At 48.1% G+C, this 27,363-nt stretch overlaps 1 protein-coding gene across 8 annotated transcripts in view; it reads right to left on the bottom strand.

Annotated features, from left to right (window-relative positions):
• Positions 1 to 420: 420 nt before the first annotated feature.
• The window catches only part of CRTC1 (CREB regulated transcription coactivator 1), a 41,431-nt gene continuing 14,488 nt past the window's right edge, over positions 421 to 27,363 (bottom strand). Inside the window, exons 2-15 of one of the 8 annotated variants that reach the window (XM_027723367.2) lie at positions 24,280 to 24,396; positions 22,460 to 22,507; positions 19,607 to 19,744; positions 18,411 to 18,472; positions 17,589 to 17,683; positions 16,206 to 16,291; positions 15,750 to 15,793; positions 14,856 to 15,076; positions 11,958 to 12,094; positions 10,851 to 11,102; positions 8,679 to 8,780; positions 4,046 to 4,132; positions 2,289 to 2,469; positions 421 to 959 (exon numbers count right to left, since the gene is read on the bottom strand). In XM_027723367.2, the coding sequence (XP_027579168.1) occupies positions 748 to 959; positions 2,289 to 2,469; positions 4,046 to 4,132; positions 8,679 to 8,780; positions 10,851 to 11,102; positions 11,958 to 12,094; positions 14,856 to 15,076; positions 15,750 to 15,793; positions 16,206 to 16,291; positions 17,589 to 17,683; positions 18,411 to 18,472; positions 19,607 to 19,744; positions 22,460 to 22,507; positions 24,280 to 24,396 (1,782 nt within the window). In that variant the 3' untranslated portion in view covers positions 421 to 747. Of the gene's footprint in view, positions 960 to 2,288; positions 2,470 to 4,045; positions 4,133 to 8,678; positions 8,781 to 10,850; positions 11,103 to 11,957; positions 12,098 to 14,855; positions 15,077 to 15,749; positions 15,794 to 16,205; positions 16,292 to 17,588; positions 17,684 to 18,410; positions 18,473 to 19,606; positions 19,745 to 22,459; positions 22,508 to 24,279; positions 24,397 to 27,363 lie in introns of all 8 variants that reach the window. The other 7 variants (XM_027723374.2, XM_027723382.2, XM_039388567.1 and 4 more) reach the window with 7 other exon arrangements.

Genomic DNA, 27,363 nt, shown 5'->3' with positions numbered 1-27,363 from the left:
TATATTACATATATATTTAAAAACAAAAAACAAAAAAACCAAAAAACAAACAAACAAACAAACAAAAAAAAAAAAAACAAAAGCTGGGAAAATAGTGTTTATGGTGGATTTTTTGGGGGGTTTTGGCTGCTCTGCTTTGAGGAGGGAAGGGGACACCAGGGTGGGGACACACCTGGGGACAAACACGGCACGGGGGGGAAGGAAGGAGCCTTTCAGCCTACGAAGGAGGTGTCACAAAGCAGAGTCACAACACCAGGAGTGCTGCTGGAGGGGCCAGGGGAGGGGGCACAGATGGGGGGGCACAGATGGGGTGTCCCCTCCCCGCCTCAACCAGCAGCCAAAAAACTCGGGGTGTTGGCGCCAGAAACCTCTCGACCTTCCTCAGCCCCTTCCCTTAGTGCAAAGGAGACACCGACAACGTCACGCTGGAGCTTTTTTAGGGGGGGGGAGGGAAGGAGGGAAAAGGGAGGGGAAGGCTGATGGAAACTCCTTACTGGTGACCGGCAGCGCGGGGGGACGCCGGGCGGGGCGGGGGGGCTGCAGCGCGGCAAGCTCGGGACGACAAGCGCGGCTGGTGGGACGGGAGGGACGCGCGGGGCGGCCGCGGCTCCTGCTCGGCCACGGCGGCTCCTGCTCGGCCACGGTGGCTCCTGCTCGGCCACGGCGGCTCCTGCTCGGCCACGGCGGCTCCTGCTCGGCCACGGCGGCTCCTGCTCGGCCACGGCGGCCCCGCCGGCCCCGGTCCCCTCACAGCCGGTCCATCCGGAACGTGTCCTCTGTGGCGGGGTCGGTGAGGACCATGTCGGGGTCGTTGAGCATGTGCAGTCCATCCAAGGTCAAGGGGTCAATTTTGAGTTCATCCAGGGGGAACTGGGAATCCGTGTCGAAGCTGACGTCCCCCACTCCCGCCAGAGAGCTGGTCAGTTCTTTTGATAGGCTGGGGGGAGATTCTCCTGTCACTGCGGGGAGGAGAACGGAGACATGTCACCAGGGCTTCCCAAACACACACCCACCAGGCAAGCAAGCCATCAAACAGCTCCAAAGCCCTGGAGTTATTGACTGAGCTAAGGCTGAAGCTCAGATGGAGAACACACTCATCACACCAGGGACATCCTCATGACAGGAGGGACATCCTCATGAAAGGAGGGACATCCTCATCACACCAAGGACATCCTCCTCACATGAGGAGCATCCTCATCCCATGAGGGACAATCTCATCACATGAGGACCATCCTCCTCACATGAGGGACATCCTCACGACATGAGGGACATCCTCACAACAGGAGGGACATCCTCATCACACCAGGACCATCCTCATCCCACAAGGAGCATCCCCATCCCACGAGGGACAATCTCATCACACCAGAACCATCCTCCTCACATGAGGGACATCCACCCTCCTTCCCAACTGGATGAATTACAGGTTCCTCACAGCTTCCCCAAACCATCAGAACGACCAAACACAAAGCAAAATTCCTGCCTGCATGTCTGGTGTCTCCTTCCTCTCCCTCGAGTTTAGGAGGAACGACCTCAATTTCCATGGTTCCAAACAGCAATGCCTGGCTGCAGCACAGACTGAGCCAACAGTTGTCCCTGTGTCCCTGTGCAGGGATTGTTTCCAAAATCCAACTGTGACCAGATTCGCCACCATATGTGACACTCTGACCTGAGCCTGTCCCGTGTTCCCTCTTCACTCTGCCCATGGGACAGGTGATCTCTGCGCTGAAGGAAACCTGGATCATGGAATCATGGAATATCCTGAGCTGGAAGGGACCCTCAAGGACCATCCAGTCCAGCTCCTGGTCCTGCTCAGACACCCCAACAATCCCACCCTGTCCCTCAGAGTGTTGTCCAAACCCTCCTGGAGCTCTGGCAGCCTTGGGGCCGTGCCCACTGCCCTGGGGAGCCTGGGCAGTGCCCCAGCACCCTCTGGGGGAAGAACCTTTCCCTGAGATCCATCCCAACCCCCCTGGCACAGCTCCAGCCCTTCCCTGGGTCCTGCCCCTGCTCACAGAGAGCAGAGCTCGGAGCTGCCCCTCGGGAGAAGCCGCAGCCCCCGAGGAGTCTCCCCTCAGCTCCAGCTGAACAAACCCAGTGCCCTCAGCTGCTCCTCAGCCCCTTCCCAGCTCCCTGTCCCTCCTCTGGAATCCTCCAGCAGCTTGAGATCCTCGTGGAGTCCAAAGAGCCCTCAGGACTCGAGGTGAGGCCGCTCCAGCCCGGAGCAGAGCGGGACCATCCCCTCCCTTCTCCCCAGCTCCGGCAGGACGACATTCCCGGCCGAGTTGTACCTGTCAGGATGATGTTGGGGATGTTCCCGTGGCTGGAGTAGTTGAGCTGCTGCGAGTCCTGGAGGCTGCCGTGGCTGCCCGTCAGTCCCATCATGGCAGCCTGGGAGTAGTTGAGGGTGGAGCAGGGGCTGTAGAGGCTGTTGGAGCTGATGGCGTTCTCGATCATGTTGAACTGCTCCAGCTGCACACCAAGGGCACAAAGGGAATTGTCACTCCCGGCCCTCGGGAATTGCGGCCAAACGACTCGACAAGGCTCGAGGACGGGACGTGACGTGAGAGAGAGAGAGAGAGAGAGAGAGAGACAGGCAAACAAATTCATCTTTAGCTTCCCTTGCTCAAAAGAGGGGCTGTTTGCACGGAGCTTTCCGGAATGTTTCCTGCCCAATTCGGAGGAGGGGGGGGATGAGGGATGGGAAAATAAACTGGGGCGGGGGATGTTGGAAGAACGAAACAAAAGGGAGTTTTCGATGGGAAATAAGTGGAATCCACGCTCTGCCTGAGGGCTCTGCCCACCAGCATTCCCTCTGGGAACACAGCCCAGGTTCGTTATTCCAGAATTTACTCAACCCATGCTCTGCTTGGCCAAACCAAGAGCAATTTTTGGGCCCCAGGAGTGGGTTATTTGCAAATTCAGGAGTCAGTTTTGTTCCCACCTCCAAGTGAAGCCTTTCCCAACTGCAGCTGTGGCCAGAGATGGGCAGTTTCAAACAGGGCTTTCCATTATTTTAATTTTGCATTATGTTTTTATATTTTCATTATGTTTATATTTGCATTATGTTCTCTAAATTTTCAGGATTCAAAATTATTCAAAAATTATTTTCACTACTTAAAAAATTTAATTTTTTTTGGCCCTTTTCAAATTTATTTTCGCTATTTTCAAATTTACTTTGTTTTTTTTTCCTCTTTCAGATTTCATTATTTTTCCTTTTTAAAAATTTTCATCGTTTCAAAATTTCTTTTCACTCTTTTTCTTTTTTAAAATGGATTTTTTCTGAAAAAAAATTTCCTTTCATTATTTCCCCTTTTCAAACCTTGTCATTATTTTCAAAATTTCTTTTCACTCTTTATCTTAAGACAGATTTTTTAATAAAAATTTCATTATTTTTCCTTTTTTCTTTTCACTTTTTCTTTTTTAAAATGGATTTTTTTTAAAATGTCCTTTATTTTTCCTTTTTAAAACTTTTCATCATTTTCAAAATTCCTTTTCACTCTTTTTCTTAAGACAGATTTTTTAAAAAAAAATTTCATTATTTTTCCTTTCTAAAAATTCTCATAGTTTCAAAATTTCTTTTCACTCTTTTCCTTTTTTTAAAATGGATTTTTTTTTTAAATTTCATTATTTTTCCTTTCTAAAAATTCTCATAGTTTCAAAATTTCCTTTCACTTTTTCTTTTTTAACATGGATTTTTTTTTTTTTTAAATTTCCTACCATTATTTTTCCTTCGAAAAGCCGACTTTTATCGGTTTTATTTTTAAATCTTCGCCATTTTAATTGCTTTAATTGATTTTTATTCCTCTTCAATGCAAAGGCTGGAGGAACAACTTTACAAACACCTGCAGCTACGAGGGGCGAGGGGGAGGAAAAGGGGGGGGGAACCAAACAAACAAAAAAAGAAACTGTTGAGTGCCAGAAACTAAAAAGAACAGAAGGAAAACTCCACGTGGACAGAACGTGCTGCGACACAGAATAATCAGGAATTAACTGATCTTAATTTGAAGGTGGAAGAGGCCGCTGGGGCCGAGATGAATTTGCTCACCTGGTGGGAGAGGGCATTAGCCTGCCTAGCTGTCATCTGCTGCTCATAATAGGAGTCCCCAAAAACACTGCCCAGCATGGAAGAATGCTGAAAACAAAACAAGAGGCTTTATGGCGCAACCCCCCCACGGCTCCTCCGGCGCCAAGGGAGCTCCAGGACATCCAGGGAGCGGCAGGAACGCCCTGGCCCAGGCAGGGAACCCCAGCAGCTCCTCCCCGAGCCCGGACAACACGGAGGACTCGGGGGGTTAGGGACACACACACACGGGGAGGCACAGAATTAACTCGGGGGCTTCGGGGTTTGGGGGGATTTGGGGGGAGAAAAGTCACACTGGGGGCATCGAAGAGAGCCCAGGTGGGGCTGGGCTGGGGCTGCAAGGACAAGAGGCGTGGTTTAAAGTCATTTTACAGGAGCAGGAGAGGTGAGGAGGAAGCCCAGGGAAGTGTGGGATGGGCAAGAAGTCCAGGAGGAATTCCTCAGCCTTCCTAAAGTCACTGTCCCCTCCGGCACCACAAGGGTTTAGCATAACTCTCCATCACTTATCAATTGTTCTAAAGGTGACCAAGAATTCATCAGTTAAAGGTGACCAAGGATTCATCAATTAAAGGTGACCAAGGATTCATCAATTGTTCTAAAGGTGACCAAGAATTCATACATTATTTTAAGGGTGACTGAGAATTCATCAAGTGTTCTAAAAGTGTCCAAGAATTCATCAGCTGTTCTAAAGGTGACCAAAATTCATCAATTGTTTTTAGGGTGACCAAGAATTCATGAATTGTTCTAAAAGTGTCCAAGAATTCATCAGTTGTTCTAAAGGTGACCAAGAATTTATCAGTTGTTCTACAGGTAACCAAAATTCATAAATTGTTCTAAAAGTGACCAAAATTCATAAATTGTTTTAAAGGTGACCAAGAATTCATCAATTAAAGGTGACCAAGAATTCATTGATTGTTCTAAAGGTGACCAAGAATTCATCAATTAAAGGTGATCAAGAATTCATCAATTATTCTAAAGGTGACCAAGAATTCATCAATTAAAGGTGACCAAGAATTCATCAATGATTCTAAGGGTGATCAAGAATTCATAAATTGTTCTAAAAGTGTCCAAGAATTCATAAATTGTTCTAAAAGTGTCTAAGAATTCATCAGTTCTTCTAAAGGTGACCAAAAATTCATAAATTATTCTAAGGGTGACCAAAATTCATGAATTGTTCTAAAAGTGTCCAAGAATCCATCAGTTGTTTGAAAGGTGACCGAGAATGTGAGGACAGTGATTTAATACTATGGAATACTGTCCCCCCCAAAAAATGCCAGATAGAAAAGAAGTCAGAGATCACTTCTTTAAAATTTACAAACTCTGATATTCCAGCTGGGAAAAAAAAAATCCATTTATTGGCAAGGAGAATGTCTATTAAAGATAATTTGCGTGGAGAGATTGTCTCAGTCGTGAGGTGGAAATTCAGCTGCTGGTTTATTTTATGTACATGTTAAAAGCAGAAGGCTACAAATTTCCTCCTTAAAAACCTGAGCAGGATGGGAACAAACACCTGAAGGGATCAAACATCCAAAGGGATCAAACACCAGAAGGGATCAAACACCAGAAGGGATCAAACACCAGAAGAGATCAAACAACCACAAGAGCCACGCTAGAGCTGATAAGAGAAAAAGCAAAGCACTACTTAAATCAACTTATTTCAAGAAAAATTTGGGGGTTTTAACCCACTGAGCCCTTATTTGCTGCCCTGTCACGCCTGGATCAACTCTCCCAATTCCATCTTATCCAACCTGCTCCATCTGTTACTCCTCAAAAACCTGGAGTCAGAACCCAGAGCTCGCTCAGGCGATGGAGTGGCAGGAACAGCACCAGCACTGGGGGGTCACGGAATCAATGAGGTTGGAAAAGGCCTCTGAGATCATCAAATCCAACCTCTGGGTTATAATCACTTCTAAGGTCTGAATTTTGGGATGTCACCGGCTCGACGTGAAGCAAAAGCAGCACCAGAAATCCAGTTGCTATCCGAGAGCTCCGAAGAGGATTGAGGTATTTTTTTCCCTTTAAACCCCTGTCCTTTCATTTCCCAGGAGCTTTCCAGAAGTGCAGGGCAAACCCTAAAACCTCTGTGTTTCACTAAGCACCGTTCCCATCCTAAAAAACTCTGGGGAAGGTGAAAAACAATCCACAGGAGAGCAAGGGCGTGTTTGTGCAAGTCCGGGTCAGTAACTCCTAACAAAACACTGGATTTGCTCCTCGTGTGAAGTGTGCTCGGTTCCTACAGCTGCAAGCACTGGAATTCCCAAGGGAAACCTGCTGGAAATGTCATTGCTTCAACACTTCAGAGCCTTGGAATAACTTATCCACAGCTCCGGGAAGAAGGTCTGGCGAGCAGCGGGAACGCTGGGCCGAGGGTTCTGCCAGCAGGGGATCCCCCGGGGTCAATGCCGTGGGCACTGCAAGGAAAAACCAGCCCCCTGGCTGGAATGAGCCATTCCAAAAATACCTACCACGTTCTCCAGGTCAGAGGCACTAGAGCAGGCGGGTTTGGGAGCAGGAGCAGGATGCTGGGGGTGAGGGGAGGGCAGAGGAGGAGGAGGAGGAACTGAGGCGGTGGGGATGGGAAGCCGTGCAAACACAGAGCTGGGGCTGCAGGCAGAGCTTTCCAATCCCTGGCTGGACACACACACACACACACACACATGGCTGGAACATGGGAGCAAAGGATTTGGAGAGGTGGGAAGATGAAGGAGAAGCTCTGGTGAATGAACCGGGTGTGATCCGAAGGGAAACCCGGGGTTCGGGGTTTAAAGGATTCCCCTCGTAACATCGGAAGGGTGGAACCCAAAATTCCTGGGAGAAAGAGCAGCACCTACTTCATCCCACTCCTTACACTCGTTCCCTTACACTGGGGCACCCCCAAACCCAGCTTGGGTTTAATTTCCTGCTGCTGGCAGGTAAAAATCCCCCTTCAGAGGATCCCCAAACTGTGACTTCCACACAGGACACGTGGATGTGTGAGGAGACACTCACAGGAAGGAAGACCAGCTCTTCCACAACGGGAATATTCTCCTGCTTGGAAGGGTTCTGCCTTCCCTCTGGGCAGGTTAAAGGATCCTGGCACCTGGGAGCTGCCACAACCAACCCCAATCTTCCCTCCAAACTGGTTTCTCTTCCCCCCATTGCTTCTCTCCACATTTAAATATTTCTGACCATCACCAGTCATTGCTGGAGACAGCAAAGCCATCTTGGTTTTAATTTAGGAAAAAGAAAGGATTCTGTGGGTATTTAAGAGGCCAGTACTAGAGTATCAATAAATCCCCTTCCTTGCTCTCAGAGTTGTGGTGTCTCACTTGAAAAGAGCAAAACCTAAGGAAGATTTTATAGGATAAAACAGCCCCAGCAGGAAAAATCACAGCCCACTGTGTGTCCCACTTGCTGCACTTTGCACTGACCAGAGGTAACAAATCTGGGGACTAAACCAAGACAGAGTTATGGAGATGTCAAGGGGGAAAGAAAAACAACCTAAAAATCCAAATTGGATGTGCTGCCCACGTGAGAACTGAGTTTGCAGCAGCAGTGGCAGCAGCTCTGCCCCTCAGGACACCCCGAGGGTTAAATGTGGGGTTTGGAGCCACACACAGGACACAGCAGAACTCACAGAAGCAGAAGAAGAGAGAGGTTAAGAAGCAATTAAGCCAGGCTTGAGGAAATCCAGTCAGTCCTGACACTCAGCTCTAGGTCTGAGCTTACCAGTGACCTGAGCCTGGCTCAGGAGAGAGGGAGCTTCTGCTTTGGAACCATGAAGGGGCAACACTGACTCAGAAAGGATCCTCCTTACAGCCTTCAACGTTAAATGATGGGACAGAAAATGTATTTTCAGACTCCTGGGGTGCTCTGGAAGAACTCCCTGCACCTTGTTTCTGCAGGTGGGATTCTGCAGGGCAGCTATTCCAGCAGCACCAGTATGGAAAAATGCACTTTCTTACACTGGGGCACCCCCAAACCCTGCTTGTTTTTAACTTCTTGCTGCTGGCAGGTAAAAATGCCCCTTCAGAGGATCCCCAAACTGTGACTTCCATACAGGACACGTGGATCTGTGAGCAGATACACAGAGAGGAAGGAAAACCAGCTGGCAGGCAAGGGAGAGAGTGGTAACCCATTCCTTGCCAGCCACAAGGTACAGCTGCTTATTTGGGGAGCATTTTCTCCAGTGTTTTCCTTCACAGGGTGTGTTCCCACATTAAGAAGGTCCTGCTGCAAACAGATTTGGCCACACCAGGGACATTTAGTGCCCCAGGAGGCACTGGAGTCCCCCTCTGCCCTCCCAACCTTACCCATCAGCTCCCCCCCGCGATCCTGGGAATTGAAAGGCTTCTCCCTGGAGGTTCTGTCTGTGGAACACCCCAAAGAAACCCCACAAACCAGTCCTTCAAGCAGCAGCTTTGTCCCATAAAAAAAAAAAAGGCAATTCAGCAGCTATTGAAAACCTCTGGCCCTGAATGGAAGTGCAGCCGGGATGAGGCGTCGGAGATGCATGAGGAGCACACGGAGCCACAGCGAGACGACCACGGGGCAGTGATGGAGAGACTGGGCTAAAACACACACAAAGCAAGGCCTGTGGAAGCACAGAGTCCCTTACTTGAGGGGAGCTGCCAGGAGAGAAGCCTTGATTGGAGACAGGAGAGGTGGGAGACTGGTTGGCTGGGGAGCCAGCATTACTGCGGTACTGCTGGAGTGAGGCCTACAAAGGACACAGAGTTAAACAGCGTGGCACTGAGGGAGGCCTGCAAAAATCACACACTCCTGGCAAATCCAGCGGGGAAGGAACCATCCTCTTCAGCAGTCTGGGCTGTGGAGGAAGGCAGGATTACCGTGGATAACGCCCCAAAAAGGGAGAGAGCTCAGGGGACAGCGTGGCAGGGGCTGTCGGAGCTGTGGGCAAGCACAACTGGGGGAGATTTCCTCCCTGGGCTCAGTTATGCTCAATTAAAAAAAAATACATAAAAAAAATCAGGTCAGCCAAGGATTTAGGGCAAAGAAGTCTCAAAAGCTGGGAATAATTCAAAAAGAATGTCATTTATTCTTCAGTTCCACTGCCATGCCCACATGTGAGCTCACCCTGCTCTGGGATCCTGCTCTGCCCCGAGCTGAAGAGCCCGGGGGTGTTCTGAAGATTGGGGGGCAGGTGACAAACCTGTTTGACACACCTGGGGTGTCCCCCTGCAAGGTGGGATCCCCCCAAACTCCACTGCACCCCAGGACACCGGCTGGGAATTCCCCCTGTGTTTTGCAGCTTTGTATTAGTGACTTTTACACTGAGACGTGTTTTCAAAGATTTACCTTTTTCTCCATCATTAAAACCCCTGGATTTGAACAAATTAATAACATTAAGGGCATTTAAATAATGCTGTACTAATTAACATCAACAGTAGCCCAGCTCTCCTCACTCTACTTCCTCACAAATTAAAGATGACTGAGGAAAACCTGCAATCCAGTAAATTTAATCAGCTGCTTTGCAGTGTGGGAAGACACTGCACTTCCAGTGGTTTTGACACCAAATTCTGTAAATCTCTAGAAAATATCCTTCTGTTCTGCACTGCCACTTGCAGACTGCAAGCAGCCACCCAAACTACAAAGGAATTTCAATTCTGCTTTACAAAAGCTGGGTAGAAGTTGCCAGTGGGGCTGTGACAGCTCAGCTTTTTGGTTAAACTGCCTTTAAATCTGTTTACTTGGGAATTATTTCGGTTGCTTTAAAAGATATAAGCACAGCACCCTAAAAGTTAAGGTCATAAGGAGGTTTAGGATGAGGAAAGCAACACAGAAAGCAAAGGATGAAATCAGAACTGGCTGTACTGGTACTACATGAGGATTAGAACCAAAACACTGGGACATATTTTGAGTGGGAATCCTTTCCACTGCTGGATTGTCCTTCCCTCTTCCCCTTCCAGTCCTGAAAGGGAAGCAGCTGCTCTCAAGAAGGATTTATCAGCACAAACTGTCAAAAATTTCACCCCCAAAGGAAACCCCACAACCCAGTGACAGATCAATAAACAATGATCTCCTTCTCCAGCCAAGTCCTGTCACTGCAGCACTGCCAGGACACCACAGGTGGGACAACCAGGATCCTACACGGGGCAGAAGGAGCAGGAGGAGCTGGGACATCCCTCCCTCCCTGATCCTGGCTCTGCATTTGGGATTTTCAGCTGCTGAGACAGAACATTTCCCAACAGCCCACGGGAAAATGAGCAAGAAAAGGGATCTGCCCATAAATGTATGTCCAGACACACTCCATGTCTTCTGGGCACTGAGGGCAGCCACAAATCCCATTCTGGAAGGTAATAAGGGGTGCCCTAAAATTCCTTAAAATCAAAGGGTTCTGTGAAAACATCTGGTTCTTGATAACTTCTGGAATAACATTTCCTAAACGTTCTTTTGATTGGAAAATGCTTGTTGGCAGGTTTTTTTTCTCAAGGCTCTGTGGGCTCCCCCAGCCTGTCCCACAGTGTGTTGGGGGTACCTTGAACACCCTGAAAATCTCCCACAGCAACAGCCCAGCCAGGTGTAAAATAAAGGCTGATGTATTTAAGCTGCTCTAATCCAAACCTGGAATTGCAAGGGACAAATGGCCACTCTGAGAGCACATCAAACCCTAATTTTCCTCTAGGAATTTCCACTCCATGTGTCGTTCAAACCCTGCCTGAAACGATGCTCATCACGGGCTCAGGATGATCTGAGCTGTCCAGGCTGCTCCCTGCCCCTGCCCTGCTCCCTGCCAGCTCTTCCCAAGGAAAGCTGCTCCCAAACTTACCGAGTTGATGTCTATCCCCATGGAGGGCTGGCTCTGGCTCCCCGGAGGCGACTGTGGGATGGTGGAAGGTACCGTGACGGAGAGAGGGGGGAGCTGAGGGCCCCTCTGCAGCCCCGAGCTCGGCAGGATCGGGGGGTTCTGGGGCAGGGAACTGGCCACTGGTGGCTGCTGCTGCTGCTGGGAACTCGTCTGGGTGAAAAAGGGGTACGGGGGAAGCTGCTGCTCCAGGGACAATGCATCCATAGCCACGGCCTGGGAAAGGAGGAGGAGGATCAGCCACGCTGGAGGGATTCCCCTTCACACTCAGAGAACCAAAACAACCTCATTTTGCATTTTAAAAACGTTGCTTTTCACAGTTCAGAAACCTGGTCTAGTGGGAGGTGTCCCTGCCCATGGCAGGGGGTGAAACTAGATGAGCTTTAAGGTCTTTTCCAACCCAAACCATCCTCTAAGTCTACAATTCAAAAGAGACTCGGTATCACCCCCAATAAACAGACTACAATAAACAGTCTGTACAATAAACAGACACTTTAAAAGCCCAGTTGAATCTTGAGCTCAGAAATCACTGTGGGCAGTCACAGAGACACACTCAGGTTTAAAAAGTTAATCGAGGTTTTCTCATGAACTGGGGAAATGTCTTTCAAATTTCACAGCTGACTTTGGGACAACACTGTCACTGATACCTGTCCCAACAGGGGGGTTTTACCACAGTACTAGAAAAGAGAAAGCAAAATCTCCCTTTTTGAGGCTCTGAATTAAGGAACACTTTTAAAGAAGGAAATTATAGAACAAGAGACAGGAAATTCAGAGAATCCCAGAATGGTTTGGGCGGGAAGGGATGTTAAAGATCATGGAGTTCTGTGGGCAGGGACACCTTCCACTAGCCCAGGTTGCTCCAAATCCCATCCAACCTGGCCTTGAACACTTCCAGGGATGGAGCAGCCCCAGCTTCTCTGCCCAACCTGTGCCAGGGCCTCCCCACCCTCAGAGTCGGGAATTTTTTCCCGCTATCCCACCTAACCCCCCTCTCTGTCAGTTTGAGGCTGTGCAGAGTAAAAACAACGGATCTGGGAGGAAACCAACTCCAATCCTGCCACGAGGTCCTACCTGAGTGATGGGTGACAGAGGGGAGAGCGTGGGGGACATTTGCTGGGACTGTGGTCGCCTGGAGTCCGCGCCCAAGGACAGGGGGCTCACGGTGGGCGGGCGGTGCTGCTGGGAAGGGGCCGGCGTCGTCGTCATTCCTGCTGGGAATGAGCACACTGGCTTGAACAGGAACACAGCCACACTTTACTGATACTGTACCACAGGTAATCACCTCAGTGATGAACAACAAACGGCCTGAGTGACCAACAAATGGCCTGAGTGACCAACAAATGGCCTGAGTGTGCTCCACGCAAAGCGCTGGACGCGTCCAGGCCGATGGGCCCGGAGCTCGTTGGGTGATTTGTGATTAATTTGCTCGGGCTCGAGAGCGTCAGGATGAGAGGAAGATCCCTGTGGTTTAGCCTGGACCGAAGCCAGGCACAGGTTCGTGCACAGATGACTTGGAAGAGGAGGAGGCAGAGCGGCCTCGGCGCTTCCAGGCTCCGCAGGGATCGTCCTCACCCACCCCGGGCCCGGGAAAAGCAGGTTCTGCTCTGTTTGTACAGGCTCAGGCTCTGGGAATGACACCACAGATCATGGAGCCACGTTAATCAGAGGGCACTCGAGACATTATAAAAGCAAACACCTCTTTAATGGAAAAAGCAGAAGAAAAACTGGTTATGCAGGAAGAGCTCCATTTCGAATGGCACAGCGCAGGAAATATCCATCACGCTCCCGAGAGCCACGACCTAGCAGGGGGTAGGGACAAACAACTGAAATATCCCAATTTTGTTCAAATCAAGACAAAAATCTGGAAGTTTAGAAACCTCCTCTATTTTCTGCCTCAGCCCAGAGCAACCGAGTCACCCTGGGAAGTGATTCCAGGACAGTGGGGCGAGCGAGCTGCTCCTCCCGGAGCTGCCAGAAAGGAGGGATTCACGGAGAGCCTGAGAGCTCCCAGGCACTTGGCAAAGGTTCCAGGCTTCCAGGCAGGATGCCAGGGAGCCAGGAAGTCCGGGCTGCCAAGGAGCCAGCAGGCAAGAGTGGCTCCAAGCGTGAGGCTGTGTTTGCAAACCCCAACATCACCTCCCGGAACGTGCCCGCGAACCGGCGCCGAACCAACCCCTTGGGGTGGCACAAAGGGGCAGGTCTGAGGGGACACCACACGAGTGTTTGCTGCCCCACCTTCTGCCAGGGCTGCTCAGGATGTGCCTGGGCAGGGCACAGGGTTCAAAAAGGCCTGACTGAGGTTTCCTGCTTAAGAGCAGCGAGGGAAGTTTGGACAAATCAGTTGAAAAAGCACGGAACGCTGAGCACGGCGGTGCCCGAGCTGTGGGATGGGCTCCAAAGAGGAGCAGGAATATCTTGAATTTGTGATGTCTTTTCAAAGCAACTGCAGACTTACCAGTTGGGTTTTGCACCATTTACTTTGCTAAATGTGGGTACAGCAAAAAATTTAGTGACTCTGGTCTAATTCCTGATTTCTGCTGGAGTGACGGCCCATCCCTGAAACAGCCACTTTTGAGACCAAAAAACTTGTCCAAGGATGCTGAAATCACTGAGCCACTCTGCCCTCAAATGGTTAAACCCCCTTCTTGCTTCATTCTCAAACTTACCTGCTCAGTCATTAACCTGATTACAATAATTTCCTTTTCCCAACACAGGAGAGGATTGTCAAGTGGGAAAGGGAATCCTGCCCAGCACAGGAAATCAACTTGTATTTTTGGATACAATGCCTCATTTCTATTCTAGGAATCAACAGACTGCAACTGTCACTGACAATAAAAAAATTCAACCCTCTTCACAATTATTGGGAGTATAAACCAGTGAAATGATTTCAAAAATAATAATCAATAAACTGCCTATGAAGTTAACTAGTCCTGAAATGACCACCACTGTGAATATTCTACATTGCCAAGAAGGCAAATGATGTTTGTTTGTGGGGTTTTAAAAATCAAATTATCCATCTTGCCAAAGTCCTAAAAAACCCCAACAAACACAGCTCAGGTTCACTTGGAGTTATTTCCCGAAGCCCTGAATATTCAGGGTGTTTTCAGAACTCAAAGCAGTTCAAGCTCACAAAAAATTAGCACACCTTGGAAAGGCTCCACATTATTCCTGCCTGCCCAAAGGAGAAGATTTCGCTTCAGAGGAAGCAAACAATGTTCTCTCTCCCCAAGAGAACCCTCAACGTTTAAAAAATGCCATTTTAAAGGGAGGGGAATGAAAGGGCTGCTGAGGGTGTTCCCATGACACAGGGGCTGTTGGGGTTCAGTACAATTAAATACAAGAGAGGAACTCTTGTAGTATATATTAAAATTAATATATTAAACTCTTGGTTTAGATATTAATAAATAAATAAATAAATAAATAAATAAATAGATAGATAGATAGATAAATAGATAGATAGACAGATAGATAGATAAATAAATAGATAGATAGACAGATAGATAGATAGATAGATAGATAAATAGATAGATAGACAGATAGATAGATAAATAAATAGATAGATAGATAGATAGATAGATAAAACTCCCCCCCCCAAAAAAAACCCAAAAAACTCGAACAAAACCCCAAAACAAAACAAAACCCAAACCTAACAAAACAAACAAAAATAAAACAAAGAAAAAAAACCACCACAAAAAAACCCACACCCACACAAACAAAAAGAAAACAAAACCTCAAAATAAACCCAAAAATTTGGGTACCAAGAACGTGAGAGAAACGTCCTATAACTAAACACAGCTTTCTCACTTTGGTTTTTTTTTGTACATATATAAAACCTGTTTCTAAAGAAAAGTCAATGAGCAGTGAGGTGCAATTAACTCCCCGAAGAAACAGGAATATCCTAGGATGAAAATTCCACCGTTTTAGCCCCAAAATGCAGGTGCCACGTCCCCCGGGGAGCGATGAGCTCACCCTGGCTGGCAGTGCTGATGCCCAGGTGAGTCAGGTTGGCAGCGAGATTCCCGGTGCTGTTGGAGCTGCTGAGGGCTGGGAACGTGGATTCCTCGGGGTCCAGCGGCGTGGGCAGCGGGGAGGGGAAGTGGATGTTGGTCAGGTCGGGCAGGGACCCGCCCGTGTTGTGCGTGGCAGGAATCAGGGCTGTAGTGTTCTCCTGGTCGGCTGAGGGGAAGATGCTGGGGCAGGGAGAGAGGGGAGGGGAACAAAAGACACGTCTCAGTTGAAATTCCAGCTCTCCAAGGGGGGTTTTACAGAGAAAATTCCAGAGGTAAGGCTGGATGTTGGAGGGCAAACAGCCACAAAGGGGTGGCTCGCAAAGGGTCTCGTCCCACATCCGGGGCAGGGCTGGAGCAGGGAAGGGCTTCCCAGGGAACTCCAAGGCAAAAGGACATTCAGTATACAATATTCAATATAAAATATTCAATATACAATATTCTATATACACTATTCAATATAAAATATTCAATATAAAATATTCAATATACACTATGCAATATACAATATTGAATATAAAATATTCAATATAAAATATTCAATATACACTATTCAATATACAATATTGAATATAAAATATTCAATATAGATTATTCAATATAAAATATTCAATATAAAATATTCAATATAGATTATTCAATATAGATTATTCAATATAGATTATTCAATATACAATATTCAATATAAAATATTCAATATACACTATTCAATATACACTATTCAATGTACACTATTCAATATAAAATATTCAATATACACTATTCAATATACACTATTCAATATATAATATTTTTTCTTAGGAAGATCTCAGTGCTCTTCAAAAAAAGAAAAAAAAAATAATTGCTCAGGACTTACTTGATTCCTGGAACTTCACATGATTTAGGTCTGGATGACCCAGTCTAAAAGAGAAGGAAGAGAGTTTTTAAAGGCACAGAAGGAAGAGAGTTTTAAAGGCAAAGATACTGCTGGAAGTGAATGTTCAGGATATATTTCAGTTCAAAAGGTTTAATTTGATACATTTCTAGAGGAGAGCTGTTCTACACGAGAGCTGTGTGAAGCTCTTAGAAGATATTTATCACCTTTTTTTTGCTTTATTGTCCCAACAAATCTTAAATTTCAAGATTTTCTCCTGATGAAATCAATCACACATAAATACCTAAAAATGCCTTTCTGGTCTATTGCTTATGATTTGTTTCTAAACACAACATTTAATCTCAAATCTCTTCAAGTGGTGACAATATTTCAAGCATTCATTTGCCTCAATATGTTTAGAAAACAATATTTCTACATTTTGAAGGGTGCAATTCCCACCTTTTTAGTGTCCCAGCCTTGCTTGGAGAGGGTTTTGTCTGCATCTGAGGTGCCTTCCTCCATTCCAGGGACAGTCAGCAACAAAACTAAAACAGGACAACAAAAAAAATCACAGAATTAATAACCAATAACATGAAGCTTCTCAGGAAGACATTTTCAGACTGGAAATGTAACCATTTGAAAAATGCTGAGGAATTATCAGCGAGTTTGAAACAGTCACACTCATTAATAAAAAACAAAGATACCAGGAAGCAGAAGAGACTAAAATTGTGTTTAATTAACTAATTAATCAGTGAGACATTATCAGCTTTAAAAAAAGCCACTCAAATAATACTTTAAAAGACTTCTGGTCTCCAATTTAGCCTGCTAAGGCTAAAGATCTAAATGGATCTAAATGGATTCCATTTGGATTTAAGTGGAAGGGAGTATTTGGGGCCTGGTTTTTGCATCCTGCCCGAGTGATTTCCACCTGGGACATCTCATGGGCAGCCAAGAGGACAATTCCAGGGGGGAACAATCCAATCCATCCCCCCTGGGAGAGAGAAACACTATAAAGCTGCTGCTTCTCCACAGTCCAAGGCCATTTCTTTGTCACAAGGTGACAAAGAACCAGCAGAAGGAGCCCAGAGGGGGAGATGAATCCACAGGAACGTTTCACACCGACAGCCACAAACCCATATTTAGGGAATACTGTTGAACAGGACCATTTTTCCATGTTTTCCAGCTCCAGGAGCACACGGGAGAGGCACAGCACGGCGAGTTCGTGTTGCATGTTCATCCTTGCTGAAGGATTAAACTTCCCCACGGAGATTCCAGAGCTTCCCACAGAGCCAGGGAATTGTTAAGGCTGGAAAAGACCTTTGGGATGCTCAAGTGCTGCCGTGTCTCCCGAGCTGGAGCAGGCTCAAGGCCCAGCAGAGGGCACCAGAAGTGTGGTGCTCCAGCCTGGAGCTGGGAATGTCCTCAGTGCTGCTGGGAAGTGCTGCCTCCCAGGGGACGTTCCCTGGGGAATCTCCAGGCCGTAAATTAAGAACCGAGAGGAAGCCTCGCTCCCTCCCGGTGTTGAATCCCTGAGTGAGCTGCTGGGATCCCTGTGCTGCTCTGGAAGTCACTCCAAACCTTTGGTGGCACTGGGAGCACTCACCAGCCCAGGGAGAAGGGTCAGAATAACACCACTGGGGGCTCAGGGAAATGTTCTCGCTTCGTTTTGTGTCATTTCTTTCTGGGTTTCAGCACCCACAAAGATCATTATGATCCCTCACTCCCATTCCAGTGTCATGGATCCAGGGAGCAGCAGCAGACCTGTGTTTCCCAACCCCCCCTGGGAGATCATGGGAATGCTCTGGATGTCAGAAATACCTGTATCCCTTTTTCCCTGTTTACCTCTTTTCTGCTGCATGTCCTGGGACCCTCCAGAGAAGGATTCCTGCTGAGCTGGAGTCATGGTGCTCTGGTGCAAGGCAGAATCGGAATTTGTCCTGAAAACAAAAAAAAAAAAAGGCAAAACCCACGATATTTTTATTGCCAGCTGCTCTAAATAAAAGAATTTAAATCTCTCAGATCAACACAACCAGCTCAGTAAAACCTGAACACTCTGCATTAAAACCCAAAAATCTACATATGGCACATCCCAGGGACGATTTCCTCGTGAAACAATCAATTTGCAGGACAAATTTGAAGTCTGAAGAGCCATTGTTTCAATAAAGGGATTGAGAGGGATACAGGATAATTTGATTGCCCTCGTCAGAAAAGAATTTCCTCAGCTTTGTTAAGGTCATGCAGGATCATGCATGAGCAGAAAGCTGTTTATAAATACTTTGGTTACAGTTTGAAAAACAACTGTCCCTGTTTGGCAGGGAGGGAAAATGAGAGGTTTGGGATGCAGGGACACTGTGGAGATGGGAATGTCCGTGGGCATCACACCTCTGGTGATGAACCAGCCCTCAGTTGAGAACATAGGGCAACAAGTCACAGCTCAACAACTCCGGGCTGTGCCTTGGAATATCAAGGCTGACCTTGGAAAAGCTGACACACCTTCATTTCAAAGAGGGTCATCCACAAGGACCATAAGCAAAGGAAAACCCCATTTCTGGGTTGAGAAAGGCCCCCCAGCTCGTGCTGGGGGGAATGGTGAAGGTGTCTGTGCCCGTGGAGGTGCTGCAGGGTCAGGGAACAGCCCCAACACGCGCCCGAGGTGCCACCAACCTTCTCCAGCTGGTGTCCGACGGAGGGGACAGGTACACCGTTCCATAGGGACAGCTGTCCACGTGATCCCCGAGTTAAGGGGAACAACAGCACTTCCTCACTGAAGCAGGAGGCCCACTGGAAATCTTTTCCTAAGAATAATTCCAATTAGCCCGTCAGAAGGCACCGAGCTCGAGGGAGAAAAGCGAGCAGACGCCCCGAGAGGACACTCCAACCAAAGGATTACGTGGATTGTTGTGATGTTTGAGCAGCAAGAGAATGGTCCTCCTTTCCTACAGATCCAACTGCTCCCTGGGCAGCCACCACCCCCCACTGCCCCATTCCCACATCCCCTCCAGCCCCATCAACCCAACCCGACAGTGGCACATTTTGAGGCCGTCAGGAATAATCAGCTAATTGGTGTTCCCACGTGGCAAGAAGAAACATCGCTGGGCAAATGCCAAGGGGATGAATCAACCTGCAATCAAATGCACAACCAACTGCAAAAATTATCCCGGGCTGGATTTACTCGGATCCAAAGGGAAATTCTGCTTCCCTGAGACGGGCGTGACTTTTCAGAGAATCAGGGAATGGTTTGGGTTGGAAATAGATGATCTGTGTCCTTCTCATGTTGGGGGCCACAAAGCTGGTGAACTTGTGGAGGGTGCCCTCGATCCCACTGCCCATGTCACCAACAAAGACGTGGAACACTCCAAAACCCCGAGGGAGACACCCACTGCTGGTCTCCACCGAGCCACCGACTGCAGCTCTGGGAGCGTGGCCATCCAGGGAATTCCTCACCCACTGACAGGGCCATCCATCACATCCATGACTCTCCAGTTTAGAGGCAAGGATATCACGTGGGACACTGCCAAAAGCTTGGCACAAGTCCAGGGAGACGATGGCAGTGACCCCATCGTAGCAGGCTGCAGAATTGGGCAGGACTTGCCCCCAGGGAAGCCCTTGCTGGCTGTCACCAACCCAGCAAAGGATCCCAATCCCCCTCAGCTCCCTGTGCAGGATTATCCCCACTCGGAGCTGAGGAAACAGGGGAAGGGAAACGCTCCCTTTAGGTACTTCTAGCCCAGGCCACAGCTCAGGAAAAGAGGTGACACCAACAGGGACGGGAATGACTCGCCCCGGTGAGGAGGGGAAGGAGGGAACTGTGGGACTGGAAGCAGTGACGTTGTTGTTGGGAGTCCTGCCCCAAAGGATATCTGTCTTCCATGTTTATCCACGGAGAGGGGCCGGCGGTGGGGGGAGCCCAGGCGGTTCCTGTCCCGGTACACTCTGTCCACCAGCCCGTGGTGCCGGGTCGTCCTGCTCGTGTCCAACCCCGACGACTGGAACGGAGTCTGAGGGAGACACAGCAAGTCAGGAACGGGAAAATCCACACACGGGCTGCCCAGAACCTACTCGGGGTGTGTGCAAGGCTGTGATGTTCTGAGGAATCACACTCACACAAGATCTGGACAAGTGTCATCACGGCAACGTTCCCCTCCGTGGTTGGAAGGATGGCCAAGGCTGTCCTTCCAGAGGGGGACCATGCTGGACCTGCCCTCTCCTAGATCAGCTCTCAGGCCTCCCTATCCCTAAAACCCCCGTGTGAGGGTGGCAGGGAGCTGCCAGCTGTGTCCACATGCCCTGGGTGCAGCATGCAGGGTGCATCCAGAAGGAACATGCCGACCCCACGGGCAGGAGACGCAGGAAGGAGACGCGCGGCGAGTCCGACATTCCGAACGCGCCGCCTGCTCTCGGGGCTTCCTTTCACCCCTCCCTCTGGGAATTATTTTAAGGGGACACTGAGAGAATGAAAAGCAAAAGAAAAGCAGTTTCCTTCCTCCTCTGTCTAGAAAAAAGCGACGGCGTCTGATATTTCCGAGGTTACTCTCGGCTCCCTCCGGGACCCGGGGTGGGACGGTCCCACCTGGGCTCTTATCAGTGGAGACCTGTCAGCAAATATTTCAGAGGATGAGGACAGCAGAGAAAGGACAGGGGAAGATGAATTCCCAGGCTAAACTGGAAAACTCCCACATTTTCCAAAGCCCTTCCCTGCGTATACCTGGGGGGGGGCAAAGGAAGTACCGAGGGGTCGATCTCCGCTCGTCCTCCACCGGCAATTTATGGGTCTCTGAGGGGGGGAAAAAAAACCAAACCTCCCCAGTTTTCCACTCCTTGCCAATGTGAACAGCTTTGCTGAGTCCCTCAACACCATCTGTTTGGAAATCCAAAATTTCCTCCTCCTCCATTCAGGTGCTGCACGTGGCAAATGCACTGTCCTGTCTGCCAAGCCAGGGAACCATCTGGCTCCCACATTCAGCTCTTCTGGTTTTTCTTTCTTTTTTTTTTTCTTTTTTTTTCCAAGTGTCAGCTTTGGCTGTTTGAAATGATTCTTTTCCAAAAAAGCTTTACATTTATTTTTAAAAGCTTTGTTTGTAGTAACTTCTTAACGAGCCTTTCTGCTCCTCCGAACCCTTCTTCTCTCCTCACCCTCTCTGCACACACAGCCTGTGTTAACAGAAATGGAGGCAGAGCGGTTGTGGTGTTTATTTTTTCATTTCAAGGCCAACACTTTCTGTGCAGCAGAATATTTAAGTCAACCTGGGGCTGGAAAGGAGCACAGTGACTTTTTAATGCACTCTCAGCCCTCAGGATCAGACTTTTCGCTTTCTCGGACGAAGGTTGAGAAATCTTAAGTGGAATCTCAATTTTTTAAGTCATTTGAAATAAAACACGGTGGTTTAATCTCTGCTGCAAACACCACACGACAATCTAGCTCTGTCCCCGCACAGAACTGGGAATATTTATAATTCCAAGCCAACAAAAGGTCTCCAGCTCCTCCTTGCACTGTTGCCACAGCCCTGCGAGCCCAAAAGGCAGCAAAATTTGCAAAGACGTGCTTGGAAGGTCAACAGGAAAAGCAATTTCCTTGTCAGTGGTCTCACCACGGTGCTGCTAAAAAAAGGAGCAGGCAGCCCAAAGCACACGGAATGCAGCCCTCACCTGGAATTCAAAAGGAAGCCAATGCATAGGAGACAAAAAATTGAACGTAAAAATAGTTATTTCTTGTGGTTTGCCTTTTTTTTTTTGGCACAACCTCCTTATTAAAAACCCAGCAAAAGTCTCATTTGAGTGCAGCAGTGGAATAAATAAACATGGAGCGTGTTCCAGCTACAGTTTATAGGGTGAGGAACCTGGGGGCAATGGTGCCCTCTGGCTTTCCAGGAGCAAAGATCCCAAGTGAATCCCTGACTCAGGGAAACAGAAAACACTTCTGGATGTCACCTGCAACAGGTCTGGCTTCCCATAAAACTTCCTCTGGGCCCAACACCAGGACAACGTTCCCTGATTAAAATCCCAACCCCAGCAGGGCAAGAGATGTTTAACTGTAATTTAAAAAGTGGATTTAAAAACAAAAACAAAACCAAAAAACAGATCTGAGCATCGATTTTATTGGGAAAACGAAGAAGCAGAAGTGTTTCACTTCCCTGGAAAACATTAAAGGGTTTGAGACCAGACCCCAAAACCCCACAAACCATCAAAAAAAGCAGGTAAATACAGACAGGAAGGAAAAAGCTCCGAGCTCTACAACAGTGTCCTTTTGGGATTGGTCAAGACTTCAGGAATGAAGCCAAGGAGGTGGATGAGGGGGAAGGAGGAGTGGGGGGACCTACGACCGTTCATATTCCAGAGCCTCCCGGTGCCAAGCAGGATTTGGGAACTCATTCCCCACGGCCTTTCACACATGCACATGCTCAGAGCTCGCTGAACCCCCAGGCCAAGCCTGTGTGCCCCAAGGGAATCACTCACAGGGAATCTCAGGGAATCTCAGGGAATCTCAGGGAATCACAGGGCAGCAAGGCCAGGGAGGGAGCCTGGCCGGGAATTCCGACGCCCGTTCCGGCCTGGGATGCAGGGCCAGACCCCTGGCTTGGGGGGCCAGGGCAGGACTCCTGCCCGAGAGATGCTGTGCAGAGCAGAGCAGTGGGGCTGTGCTGAAATACGTATCGACCTGGGCAAACAGGGCCAGTCCTAAATACGTATTTGCACAAACCTAAATGCTTGTTTACCAAAGAGACAGGAACTGCTCCAAAGGCTTCTGCCAGAGCTCCGTTGTGCTGTAAATCAAAGAACCAACATGCTCAGACACCAGCGCTCCCACAGCAGACACAACAAACCACTCTCAGGCTCTTCGCCTCGGAATTCTTCTTTTTAACTTAAAAAAATAATAATAAAAAAAAAAAATCTCCAGTGTTTTTAACTTAAGGTTTGGGGAAGGGAAGAACTCACCACTCATGCAAACACAGGGGTTTGTGTTGTTGCTTCTCACTGTTTGTTATCAGGGACAACATAAATTTTGGATTTTTTTCTCTGTGTGTGTGTGTGTGAAAAATCTATAAATCCTTGGAGTTTGGCATTTTTTCTATGTGTGTGTGTGTGTGAAAAAAATCTCTAAACCCCTGGAGTTTTGTATTTTTTCTATATATGTGTGTGTGTGTGAAAAATCTCTAAACTCCTGGAGTTTTGTATTTTTTCTATGTGTGTGTGTGTGTGTGTGAAAAAAATCTCTAAACCCCTGGAGTTTTGTATTTTTTCTATATATGTGTGTGTGTGTGAAAAATCTCTAAACTCCTGGAGTTTTGTATTTTTTCTATAATGTGTGTGTGTGAAAAATCTCTAAACCCCTGGAGTTTTGTATTTTTTTCTATATATGTGTGTGTGTGTATAAAAAATCCCTAAACCCCTGGAGTTTTGTATTTTTTCTATGTGTGTGTGAAAAAAAAAATCTACAACCCCCTGGAGTTTTGTCTGTGTGTCCTCCTCCAGTCATTGGGAAATTTGGGGATATTCCCTTTGTCAGTTCAGGAGTAAAACAGTGTATGCAGTAACCACCAGAAAAGCACTGAAATGCTATTTCAGAAATACTGAAATACTATTGCTTAAAAGGAACAGGAACTCTGAACCTCCCTAACAAGGAGTTAAAGGGAAAATCTTGGAAGAGAGATGTGGAGTAACCCCAAGGACTTCACTCCCAAGCCCTGCACTGTATTCCCAAGAGGCAACCAGATTAAAACAGGCTTTTGCTTCTCCTCCTGCCCAAGGTTCAAGCTGTTAACCTGCCCAAATTCAGTTGTCTCCACCTATTTCAACAGGCAGGTCAGCGAGTTTCTCCACATTTATTAACCAGCCCTTCATCAGAAAACCACAAACTGCAAGATTTCCTTCTTACCACATCCTTGTGAGCTGAACTGTAACTGTTACTGCTCAAAAAAGGAAAACTGACGCAGAAATGTTAATTATTTTGAGCGCCCTGAATCAACTAATTACAGAAATCAGAGTGCTCAGAGGATCCATGTACAACATCTCCTGTCCAGACGTGCTTCAAACAGCAAAATGTTCACCTAAAACACTGATTTTCTGTTTCTGGAGTCACTCTGGAGTCACAAAGACAGCCAGGACACCTCAAAGCTTCCTCCTCAGCCAGCCCAAAAAAAAGGGACTGTTCTGCTACCACTTTGTGTCCCACTGCCCTTCTCCTCTCCCAGGATCACTCCCAGGGAACACACACCCCACCAGCAGCTCCCAGCAGGCTCCACATCACCTGAACTTGCTTCCAGTTTGCTTGAATTTACAGAGATTTCCTCAGGAATTTGGTACTGAGCAAAAACACCCCACCCCACGCCCCCTGGATATTCCCTGACAAAGGAATTGCATCACTCGGAGCGTTCCTGACCCAAAAGCCTCCCAACCCCACACAGAACCATCCCCACAATCCCAATTGCCAAAGGAGCAAAGAGTTCTTAAAGCAGGGGGCTGTGCTGAGGGTTCTGACCCAGCACCCAGGCACGGAATGAGTCCACAAATGCAAAGGAACCCCCCCTGGACTCACCTGGAAGGGGAGATCCATGGCACTGTTCCCAATCTGATTCACATTTGGCAGAGAGCCACCGTAGTACTGGCCACGACTCTGGCCCAGTTGCAAATACTGGGTTTTCTGCAGCTGTAGCTGAAAAGAAAAAAAAACAAAGGAGGAGGAAAAATATGATTGGAACTGTTTGAACTGACACAACTGAGAAGGGAAACCATCCCTAACCAGCGCGGATCCGAGCGTGGATCCCAGGGAATGGCAAACCTCCTCCACACTGCTCTGCTTTCTTGCTCCAGGAAAAGCCCTGGAGAAAGGGCAGAGACAGGTCTGCAAAGAAAAGGCAGAGAGGCTTTCAAAGAAAACCCCAAAGGAAAACCAAACCACCAGGGAAACATGGAAATGAAGGTGATGGTCTGCAAAGTGTCACTAAGTTACAGGTATCCAGTCCTGAGTGTCACCTCTCCACTGAAAACATTCCAGGATATCTGCCCATGGTCACAGACAATTCTGGTGTGCAAAAAAGTGTGCAAGAGAGAAAAATGGTTCTTTTCTACTCACACATCAACCTACTTTCACTGTCACTTCCTTCAGAAAGGCTGAAAACTCCTTCGTGAAATCCATGACTTTGGATTAATCCTGATTGATCTTTTACTTCTCCATTTTTTTTCAGTTCAGTAGCACCAATATTCAAACGAAATCCTCACTCAGTTCTGTGCTGTGGCCACTCAACACCTGGGATTTAACACCCCAAAGGCCTGTTTTATTTGCCAAGCAGAATTTGCCACCACCTGACCCACACCCCCCCTGCTCTCAGTGATGCCTCTTCCAAGGGCTCCAGAAACTCCAATTAAAGCTGCAAAGAGCTGAGCTCACATAAAGGGTGCTCAGGGTGCTCAGGGGTGCTGACAGGATGGACACAAAGGGACCAGCCTGTTTCTATCACCCCAACACTTCGGGGTGAACACACGGATCACAGAATCCCAGAATGGTTTGGCTTGGAAGGATCTTAAAAGGTCACGGAGTTCCAACCCCCTGCCGTGGGCAGGGACACCTTCCACCAGCCCAGGCTGCTCCAACCTGGCCTTGGACACTTCCAGGGATGGGGCAACCAGGGCCTCCCCACCCTCCCAGGGAGGAATATTATACTGGAGTAGTCCCTGAACAGAGGAGGAGAAATCCAGATCACCCTGGAGGACAACAGTGCACACATTTCTCTGATGTTCAAACTCTCCCTAGAAAACTCAAACACCCTTTTATTCCCAGAATTTTCCCTGGAAGACACCAATTTCCAGCTACACAGACAGTTCCAATCTCTGCTCCAACTGAGGGACTGAACTGATCCCCAGTTTAGGAGACGACTCGTGGAGAAGAAACCTCTCCATGGACCACAGAATTATTCAGGTTGGAAAAGACTCCCAAGATCATGTCCAGCCTTTGACCAGGAGCTCTCAAAAGCCTCAACTATTCAAGCAAGACACCAGTCACTAAGTGGCTGATGGGTTTTTTCCTTCCCAAGAGGGCAGATCTTCAAGGTCCCTCCAACCCAGCCCCTTCTTGGTCGGTGTGATTTTCAGAGCTGCTTTCCCCCTCAGCCCCAAGCCTTAGGAAACATTCCCAGTGTGAAGAATCCCAAATGGCTCAGGAACATCCCACCTCAGGAGCAGGAAAAGCCCCCCCTCGGTGCTTTTAGTGTGGATTTGCCCCACAAATCCAACCCAGCGAGACGTGGAAGGAAGAGAAACACTGTGCTGGTCTCACTGAATGAGTCACAGCCCCTCCAGCTCGGAGCTGCAGAGCACAAAAAGCACAATATCAGAACTAGCTGTGCTTTTTCCCTGGCCCCTACATATGTTTTTGTTGTTAAAAGAAGGGGGAAAAAAAAAAAAAAAAAAAAAAAAAAAAAAACAACAAAAAAAAGGCTTGTTTGGGATTTGGGCCAAACGTTGAAGTAACTATTTCAACAGGTGTTGGTTTCCTTTCAAGCAGCTCCGAAAGGCACCCGGGGAGGAGGGGGGGGGCTTGATGTTTTTTTAATATTTTGGCTTCCCCTCGCTCTGTACCCACCTCAAAGCACCCCAGGACAGGGGAGGTCACGACCATTTGTCTTCCTGCTGCACTTTAACGTGGAAATGAGGGAACACAGGGGCCAGGGAACCGAGAGGAGCCCGTGGAATGGCTCTGCTGGCCCATCAATTTTAGCAACTCTCCTTCCCATAAACACTGGGGGGGTTGTGTGCCAGAACCCAGAGAGCTGCTGGCTGTTATTGCTCTCATCCATCACGACACCGGGGCGAGGGGGGCTGTGTTTGCTCCTCTCCTGCCTTCCAGGAGCCGCTTATTGGAGCCCATCAACAACTGCCACTTGCAATCTGGGAAGATCAAGTGTGAGGTGTCCTGAGCAACTTCTGGGGAAAAAAAACAAAACCAAAAAAAGAAAAAAAAGGCATTTTTAAATGTTACAGAGCCCCTCCTGTCACTCTGACAGGAAACCTCGAGGCAAAGCAGTTCGTGTTTGCCTTTCTCAGCGAGAAAAAAGAGAGTCCAGATCTCGTGGTGGTGCTTTGATCTGATGGGAGGGAGCTGAGCACGGGGGAAAGCAGCTCTGGAAATCACACCCCCCAAGAAGGGCTTGGGTTGGAAGGACCTTCAAGATCATCCACGGGCAGGGGCACCTTCACTAGAGGAGGTTGCTCCTTGGGCAACCCCAGGGGTGGGGCGGCCGCAGCTTCTCCGGGCAAACTTTTCCAGGGTTTCCCACCCCCAGGAAAACAAGATGTTGTGACTAAAGTGACCCTTCCTTCTCCTCTCCAACCGCCTCGTGAGGTGGATCCAGTCCACTGCACAACTGGAGGTTTTAGGAGGGGGTTGATTTTCAAAGAAAATCGACCAAAAAAAAGCCTTTTCCGAACAGACAAATTCCGGTTCCTCTCCAAATGTTAACGAGCCTCCCGAGGACTCCCCTGCTCTCTCCTGGGGTTGGATTCAATTAGTGCAACTTGGATTCCCTGTGAATTTAGATACTGGAGGGTGATAAGGAATTACTTAGTGTTCTCCAGATTTATTAATTTCTTGAACCATGAGAGCTCGGTGACTCTGCATCACAGC

Source organism: Pipra filicauda, unplaced genomic scaffold (assembly GCF_003945595.2).
Source record: "Pipra filicauda isolate LSUMZ 115617 unplaced genomic scaffold, ASM394559v2 scaffold667_size348046_pilon, whole genome shotgun sequence".
Lineage (NCBI taxonomy): Eukaryota > Metazoa > Chordata > Aves > Passeriformes > Pipridae > Pipra > Pipra filicauda.
Note: the sequence above shows the minus strand (reverse complement) of the source record. Positions and strands in the feature narration are given on the sequence as shown.